The sequence below is a fragment of the Galleria mellonella genome, unplaced genomic scaffold, assembly GCF_026898425.1.
Source record: "Galleria mellonella isolate WM207_F2 unplaced genomic scaffold, CSIRO_AGI_GalMel_v1 utg63, whole genome shotgun sequence".
Classification (NCBI taxonomy): Eukaryota; Metazoa; Arthropoda; class Insecta; order Lepidoptera; family Pyralidae; genus Galleria; species Galleria mellonella.
In genome coordinates, this window is record NW_026442130.1 from 13,043,951 (window position 1) to 13,053,339 (window position 9,389).

A 9,389-nucleotide genomic window follows, 5' to 3' on the forward strand; every position below is an offset into this window, starting at 1 on the left:
AATTGTCTGTAAGAATACACGTACCATTAACTGGACTATAATAGCTTCTTCACACGATCCTTACCGTAATAACGTTGCGACATAGCAATGAAATCGTTTCAAAATATTTGTACCGGGCAGGCGTTGTGTACGCACCGTTCGTGCGTTATAAGTAAGCGTAAGTAACTTAATTTGATCCGATAATTACGAATGTGTGTGCAAGCCTTTATTATTATTAGTGAACTAATAATTATCATATCATTGATGTTTACAATAATAAGCGTAACAATATGTAGATGTCTGTACTGTGCTGTCTCGGTCTGTAACAATGGCCAATTAAAAACGTGAACTAGTTTGGAGGAGTTATTGCTCAACGCCATCTAGTTTCATTTTAAGATAAACTTTTACTAGTACTATTACGAGTCATTGGTAGACATATTTAAATACTTTTTTTTAAAGTACATATAAGCTTGTATTATATGTAGAAAATAAAATATGTGTTTATATACAATATGTATTGTGCACGACGCACCTTTTTTTAGTTTCATTTATAATTTTGTTAAAAAGTTTTTGTTAGCGAGTTAAAGTTACAAACATAATTTTGTTTTTCATTTGCCTTTTTGCTACTTTTGTTTGCTCTGTATATATTATATTTTTATGATTATATTACCTTTCTAAAGATACTGTGTTTTCATACTTGCGTACAATCCTTTTACCCACACATAAGTTAAGCTTTACATTTATTTTTTTAACGCACCACCTACCTGTTCATTATTTAATCCCTTCTACCCAAAGGTTGTTAGGAAGAGATTGTTTAACAATAAATTCGCCTTTTGTACTCCACTATGGTTATTGAGAATCCTTCAACAATTTCTGTACTATCGGTGTAATAAAGTGTTAAATAAATTAAATACTCAAACCAATTGAAACAGGCGTACTTATAAATACTAATATTCTATCTTTCCAATTTTGTTTAAATATAAAAAAAATGTTAGAAGACTGTTGTCATTGTGTTTCTATTTGATTCACTCTTTCTATTTGATATATATATATATATATATATATATATATATATATATATATATATATATATATATATATATATATATATATATATATATATATATATATACATCGCCAAGAGCGTTAATCTACATTACAACAAATAAACGTAATATGTAAAAAAAGCTTCGATAATGACAAATTTAATTTCGAATAGTTCACTATACTTTTTTTAAAACTAGTGATCTGGCGCTTCTTAGCTAGTTAATAGCATTTTTAAAAACAATGTATAGCCTGTGTTACTGACTGATAATATAGCTTTCTAAAGGTGGATGAATTTTTAAAATCGATTGAATAGTTTTTGAGTTCTGTATTTATTAACATATTGAAGTTTTGATCCAAACAATCGAACCTTTTATATTTACGATGTCAGTATAGACAAATAAAATTCTAAGTTCAACGTCGACATGTTTCGTAGGCACATTAAAATTAAAAAAAAAAAAAATTTAGAACCCATAATTTCATATCAATAAATAGTGACTAGAAAACCTATTGTTTTTTTTTTAGAGAGAAAAACAAATAATTTTATTGTAACAAACATAACATGAGTTCGACGCTCATAATTGTAATTGAAGATTATATCTTTGAGTAACCATTTGAGCCATGTAACCAATTATATTTATTGGAAAATACATTATTAAAATTTACTCACAATTTGAGAATAGAGTCCTGAGAGTATTTCGACTCTTAAGAGCTATTGAGAGCTTAATGATCGCGGGATGGGCGACCTCTTTAAATATCACCAAAGTCTAATTGCGGTTGTCAGCCCGCCTGCCAAGCATGGCAAGATTAGTTGTTAGCGTATAATAGGCAGGTAGGTAGGTAAATATATAAGACATATGACACCCCTTATGTTTACATTTATCACCTCATTAATCAGTCATAAATGAACCAATTTGAAAAATTCTTTTTTTATCTTAAAGGATATGCTTTCGGATAAAATTTTAACGACAAAACCCCCCAAGGGGAGGCTTACGTTCAGCAGTGGACAGTTAACGGCTGATATGTTGATGATGATTGGGAGTTTAAGACTATACGTGAACTGTTTTTAAAGAACAAATATCAATATAACATAAACTTTTAGTGACCATTACAGGTGATAGACTTTGCACGATCTCAAACAATATGGTAAATGGTAATAGTTATAAATTATGGTTATAATTCTGAGATGAATTACTATTTTTTTTATAGAATATCACTATTGTAATTGTTATTCGATGTTTTTTACTACACATACAGCAAATAATGATGGCCCACCTGGTCGAAATTGATAAAGTAAAAAATAGTAAATCTTTAGTTTTTTTCAACTAGAATTATAAAGGAAGAAGGTTCTATATTCTTATTTATTTATTTATATTTATTTGCATCCCACAATAAATTAGTTGTTAGCGTATAATAGGTAGGTAGGTAAATATATAAGACATATGACACCCCTTATGGTTACATTTATCACCTCATAAATCAGGCATTAATGAACCAATTAGAAAAATTCTTTTTTTATCTTAAAGGATATGCTTTCGGATAAAATTTCAACGAGATTATCGTAGAAATTTTATCAAAATCGGAATTGTAGTATAATTTTTAATACCTAGTACATATAAATATATAGTTAGTATATATAATTTAGTATAATATCTCCATTACTTATATTATGTGATCTTTTACCAAATCCAAAAATTTTGTACTTCATAGAAACAATTTTATGTTCCTAAATACAACAGCTTCGACTATAAAATAATTAGTGTCTTATAAAAACTGTATTACAGTGAATGATTAGTAGTTAGTTTATATTACGCTCACTATATATATATATATATATATATATATATATATACACTCCAACTATCGAATGAGGTTATAATATGAACATAATTTTAAATATTCTTTTGTCAAATATACCTTCCTCTATTCCCTATATTTTAACATTTTGTACTCATGTAGTCGATCCACAGAGAGGTCTGTATAATATTAGGACCTATTACGAGGCTATATCCTCGGGGCTATTAGGAAAGATCCATGTAGGCGACGTTACCGAAGAAACGTTGCTGGTAAAGAGTGAAACGAACGCCAGACACACCTAAAAGTTGCGTGCTATCCATAATTTACGCAGAATACAATGATACCGACTACCAATTTTGTACAAATCGAGTAATTTATATTACACATACAATGTATTAAATATGTAGAAACAATACAGTTATTTAGCATTTGAAAATAATAAATGACTACTATTTCTGAAGATTATTTTTCAATTATTACAAGATTGTTTTTTTTTATACAACTAAGAATGGCAAACAAGCTGATGGCCCGCCTGATGGAAAGTGGTAATCGTCGCCTATAGACATGAGCAGTACCATGGACATAACAGAGTATACTGTTTCGCCCATGCGTTACACCCCATTCCTGAGGACTCAGATGCTATTCTTTTGTACCCTGTAAATTCACTGCCATTGTAGGGTGGGATACCCTTCAAACCGAAACACAGCCGTGCAAACACAACTTTTTCACGGTAGAAACACGAATGGGACAGAGGTGGTCAAGCAAACGACTTTTGTACAAAGTCTTCCTCTGGTAAATTTATTAGCTTATTTGCTATACTAGGCAATAAGTAAATAAAAAATTATTTAGACGAATATTCTAGCTTTAGTTCGCAGCTTTTGTACTTTGAAGTAATGAAGTAAGAAGTTTTGATTTTGAAGTAACGAAGTAGTAATGTACAGTGAAAACATTAGTGTGTTCCACAAGGAACAATTCTAGGACCAAATTATCTGATACTTTTAACTATTAAGTTGAACTCGAATTAAAACATGTACAGTTTTACGAAAAGAAAGGAGGCGTGAAATTGAAAACGTTTTTTTTTTTCTATAAAATCTTGCTTTTATTTATTGCATCAATCACATAGTGATTTCTTATTACAAATTCTATACATAACAAATTCATTATGTACAAAATAAAAATAATAATACTTAACATTTTTTTTGACATTTTCAAAAATGCTCATTTAGTATACCTATCTATAATTTCACTATCAAAAGGCTTTGGTATTAATATACGTATCCTTGTTCAGGGCTGAAGCTTGGTGGTTGCCGAGGGCCTCCGAACTGTTGTCCAGCTGGACCACCGGCGGAGGGTTGAGAGCTGCTTTGTCTTCCAGCAGGACCCTGGCTAAGACCCTGGCTAGGGCTCTGGGAACCAGGTCTGTTGTACTGGTATGGAGCAGAGTCTCCCACTGATGGCCTTGATTGGGATGCTGCTTGGCTTCCCCTACCGATATTTCCAAATGCATTCTGGGAAGGTCCTGCTCCAGTTGATGAAGCCTGGCCAGGTCGCGAACCGGTTCCAAATGGTCCTTGATTACCAGAAGAACCAGCGGGTCCAGTAGAACCTAAAGATTGCCCGGATGGTCTAGGACTAGTCCCAAATTGCCCTTGATTTGCAGCTCCGTTTGTTCCAAATGTTCCTTGACTGCCAGAGCTGGGGGTATTAGACTGAGCTTGTCCCTGGCCGGGCCTGTTAAATTGAGCGCCAGAAGAACCTTGATTTGAGCCAAAAGGAGATCCACCCTGTGGGCGATTGTACTGATATCCAGCATCATCTTGACTCTGAGATCCACGAGCCGCAGCTCCCTGTGCACCTTGACTTGCTTGATTGAATTGACCAAATGGTCTATCAGCTCCAGTAGAAACTGAAGCAATACCAGGAGCACCATATTGTTGAGATGGGCGTTGCCCTTGAGGCTGGTTGAAATTACTACCAGTTCGTTGAGCTGCAAGCTGACCTTGGTTTGATGGAGATCCAGCATTAGGTGCTCCATATTGTTGAGATGGACCTTGAGCAGATCCTTGAGGTTGGTTGAAGTTACCACCGGTTCGTTGACCTGCACCCTGAGCTTGGTTGAACGGAGATCCGGCATTAGGCGCCCCGTATTGTTGAGATGGACCTTGAGCAGATCCTTGTGGCTGATTAAAGCTACCGCTAGTTCGTTGACCTGCACCCTGAGCTTGGTTGAATGAAGATCCGGCACTAGGCGCACCATATTGTTGAGATGAACTTTGAGCAGATCCTTGAGGCTGGTTAAAGTTACCGCTAGTTCGCTGACCTGCACCCTGAGCTTGGTTGAATGAAGATCCGGCACTAGGTGCACCATATTGTTGAGATGGACTTTGAGCAGATCCTTGGGGCTGGTTAAAGTTACTACCAGTTCGTTGACCTGCACCCTGACCTTGGTTGAATGGAGATCCGGCACTTGGTGCTCCATATTGTTGAGATGGACTTTGAGCAGATCCTTGTGGTTGATTGAAGGTGCCACCATTCCGTTGTCCTGCACTCTGGCCTTGGTTAAATGCAGATCCACTGCTAGGAGCTCCATATTGTGAAGATGGGCCTTGTCCGCTGCCAGGAGCACCATATTGTTGAGACGGACCTTGTCTGCTGCTAGGAGCTCCATACTGTTGGGACGGTGCTTGACCGGATCCTTGTGGTTGGTTGAAGGTATTACCTTGAGTTCCCTGAGGTTGGTTGAAAGCACCGCCTGTCCTCTGTCCAGCTCCCTGATTATATTGTGAAGAAGCACCACTAGGTGCACCGTACTGTTGAGAAGGACTTTGAATTCTTTGAGGTTGATTATAGGAGCTACCAGATTGACCAGCGCCCTGATTGTATGATGGAGAAGAGCCAGTTGGAGCACCGTATTGCTGAGATGGACCTTGGCCAGATCCTTGTCGCTGATTGTAAGCAGCGCCTTGTCCAGAGCCTTGCCCCTGAGTAAATGGTGAAGATCCAGTGTATTGTTGAGGCTCATTTTCATATTCTTCAGGGCGGTAAGCACCTAAAAAGTGACAATCAATTATTTGCAAAATAGTACTGGCAAATGTATAAAAACTGTCGATGTATCTAATGGAATGTGTAATTACCCTATATACATACGAACAATATTTTGAAAAATATGAATATTCTCAACTTGTTGGCAACAGACCTCTTTTGAAGAATGAAATTACATAAATTGCATATATACATATAACTATGGGTTTAGAATAGAAATTTTTAAGAACAATTTAGTATTATCGAGAATTTTTTCTCAAGTTTTTATTAAAATTATTTTACAAAAAATCTATTACCTTCTTGAGTTCCGGCAGCGGCGGCTCTGGCATTCTCCTCAATAGACCTCAAGATCTCATCGGGAATTGGTGGAGAAGTAGGAAGGTGGTCACCCTGAGGCTGGTAGCCGTTCTCATCAGCTGTATATGTCACTCTGTATACTTCACCGTCATCACCAGTGTATGCAAAACCGCCTTGAGCCTGAACACCGTTTGTAGCTACACCTGATTCTTCAGCAGTAATACCATTGGAAGTTTCAAAACTATAGGAGAAGGTTTCACCATCGTTTTGGTTGTCGTATCTCAATATTTCGGCATTTCTATCGGCGGCTGCCTGAGCACGTTCAGGCTGTTGGTATGCCTGTCCCGCTCCCTGACCTCCTTGTCCAAAACCAGATTGTCCAAATCCGGGACCCGATTGACCGGAAGGTCCTGACTGTCCAAAACCTGGGGCACCTGCAGTTTGTCCGTATTGCGAAGGTGCAGATGATTTACCAAAATCTGTGCCAGCAGACTGCTGACCAAATCCAGACTGCCCAGATGGCCTGCCGAATCCAGCCTGCCCTGACGGTCCTGATGGTTGGCCGAATCCAGATTGACCTGAGGGACCCGAACCTTGAACATAAGCAGAAGATGAGGCACTTGGCTGCCCAAATCCAGCCGAACCAGATGGTTGAGCAACTCCTGCTGGTCCTTGGCCGGCGGGGCCTGAAGGTCCAGAACCAAAAGGTGTATTCAGAGACCCAGGACTTCCACCAGCACTAGCAGCGCTAGCAGGTGGTAAATATGTCCTGTCTAACTTAGCAGCATAGCCACAGGCTATAACTGACAAGACTATAATCTGAAAAAAAAAGAAAATAATTGCCAATGTAAAAAAAAGTTAAAAATGCCTATATTTATCTATATTTTATATATGTACCTATATTTTAAAATCAAATTACTACTACGAGATTATTTGTTACAAATGTATGAACTCATTTTACGTACTAAATAAATAAATATTTGTTTAATTATTTACAATAGATGAGACATTTAGAAGTTGCTATACATTTAAAAAATAAAATAATTTATTGAAATTTAGAAATATATACAAACTATTTTATACTGAAACAAGAAAACTTATAATATTTAAAATTATAATAGACTAAATCAAAAAGTGGATATTATATTAAAATCGTATATTGTTTAAACAAAAACAAAAGAAACTAGTCGCAAACTTGAAGTTTGAAGTACCTCTTTATCTATATTTTTGAGATACTGAAGCCTAAAAATAATGAATCTTTAATTGCAAGCTAGTCTAGTTTGCTTTAGTTACGAGTATATTCCAAAAAAAAACTAACAAACCATATCAAAATGTTCTTTTTTATATACTTTCTTGTTTTAATATAATTAAATTGTTCGTAAAAAGAATAATGTTAATACACATATATCCCATTAATATATGCCATTAATATGTTTACACCATAAAACTCTAATTTGTTTATTTATTTACGCTTTATTTCACTATTTATTAAAATAATAAGTATAATAATCTTTAAAGTGAAATGAAAATAAAGGAACAGTAATGAATGTTAAAAAAAAATTTATGTACTTTGATGGCACTTTTCACGGTATATATTTTTATAACGAGGGTAATATAGAAGCATACGTTCGGCCTGATAGGAAACGGCTACTACAGAGAGCTTGTAGCTGTCTGCCTTACCAATATTTTTTTTATAAATAAATTAAGTCACAGTAACCGATAATTTCACTGCCCTATACCCTTAAGTCACAAATTAACACTTAATTCCTTCATTTATTATGTTGTTACATTAAATGTAACTAGATTAAAAGTTAATAAACTTTTAGACAAAATAATATCAATAAAAAAACACTTCGTTATAACAAAAAAAAAATTAATTTGTGGATATAAAAAAATATAGATATAAAAATAGATTGTTGCACTTTTCAATATGGATCAATTGTAAATTTTTCGAATAAATAATTTATATATTTTTAATAGGAAAAATAAACAAAACAAATTACCAGCTTCATATCGAAAGCTGTTGATTTGCCAGAAAGTGAATACGGAATGTGGCATCTTGCAGATTGCACCCTATTTATATGTATCTATATTCGCTCTCGTATTTCACAGACTCACGGTCCTAACCTTTGACTCGTCGTAGCGGATTCACTAGTTTGTGTGTGTCTATATGTTGCTCAACGAACGATCGATTTTACCAATACACTAATTATTCTGTACGGTGTGTGTATGTGTGTGTGTGTGTGTGTGTGAGCCCAAGATGGACGGATTTACTTTGTTAGCTTCAGTTTTTAGGGGTCCGTTGCACAATAACAAATGGCCATTCAATGTTATATCTAATTCAGTAATTTAGACAAATATTGTGCTGTTAATTTAAATGTAACTCCGTCTATTTGATTTATACGGCTGGACAGATGGGTTTGGATGATATTTGATTCTCGGATAGCTTTGGTGCTTCTTCATTTCTTCTTATGCTCGCCGTTTTGTATTGTTTTAATGTTTTATTTTTTATTTAATCTAAATTTAATTCAAGTAATTTGAATTTTTGGGTGTCATCAAATGAATGAAAATTATTAATGTTTTTATTCATTTGATGACATTTAATAGTTAAATATTTTAAATATTAAACTATTAAATTATATTTAAATTATTAATTATTATTTTAAATATTAAAAATATAACTAAATTATTATATATTTTTTAAACACAGCATGCATTTAGTGGCAATCACACCACTAAATGTAAGAACAGTTAGATGTAATCCACTAGTGTATTGTATTGAAATGTTTCACTGAATCTTATATTGGTGATCCTAAATAAATAAATATTTACAAAAATTATATGATCTTTTTTTAATAAGTATAAAATAAGTAAGTATAAGTGTGTTCGAAAAAGTCATCAATTCGGTTATAAAGGTAATTAGAAATGTATATTGCTCTGTTTAGAATATAACTTGAGGTTGTTTCTGAAAAGAAAGGTCATAGAAATACTAGATTGAAATAGTATAAAAAATATATGCAATTAATTTACTAATTATTTTATGTACTATTTTTGGAAAATATTTTTTTTTTAAATACATTTTAGAATTCTACGTCTGCCTGCCATTTTTCCAAATTATATAATCTTTGGAAATGGGGTAATACGGTTTTATTTATATTACCAAAGTTTTGATTTTTTTTTATTTATATGCTTAAATATTTATTTCAGTAATTAAACTTATTTATTTATGC

At 33.9% G+C, this 9,389-nt stretch overlaps 1 protein-coding gene across 1 annotated transcript; it reads right to left on the reverse strand.

Annotated features, from left to right (window-relative positions):
- Window positions 1–3,901: 3,901 nt before the first annotated feature.
- LOC113521883 (hornerin-like) lies at window positions 3,902–8,218 on the reverse strand. The gene is made up of 3 exons (XM_026907539.3): window positions 8,163–8,218; window positions 6,159–6,978; window positions 3,902–5,869 (listed from the first exon to the last, which is right to left on the reverse strand). The coding sequence occupies exons 1-3, from the start codon at window positions 8,169–8,171 to the stop codon at window positions 4,086–4,088; spliced, it is 2,613 nt and encodes an 870-aa protein (XP_026763340.2). The 5' UTR covers window positions 8,172–8,218; the 3' UTR covers window positions 3,902–4,085.
- Between the last annotated feature and the right edge of the window lie 1,171 nt (window positions 8,219–9,389).

Bases quoted from the DNA above. Each gene is read 5' to 3' on its own strand.
- LOC113521883 (XM_026907539.3), bottom strand. The intron at 5,870-6,158 runs GTAATAGATTTT...GTCACTTTTTAG, and splicing joins CGCTGCCGGAACTCAAGAAG to GTGCTTACCGCCCTGAAGAA.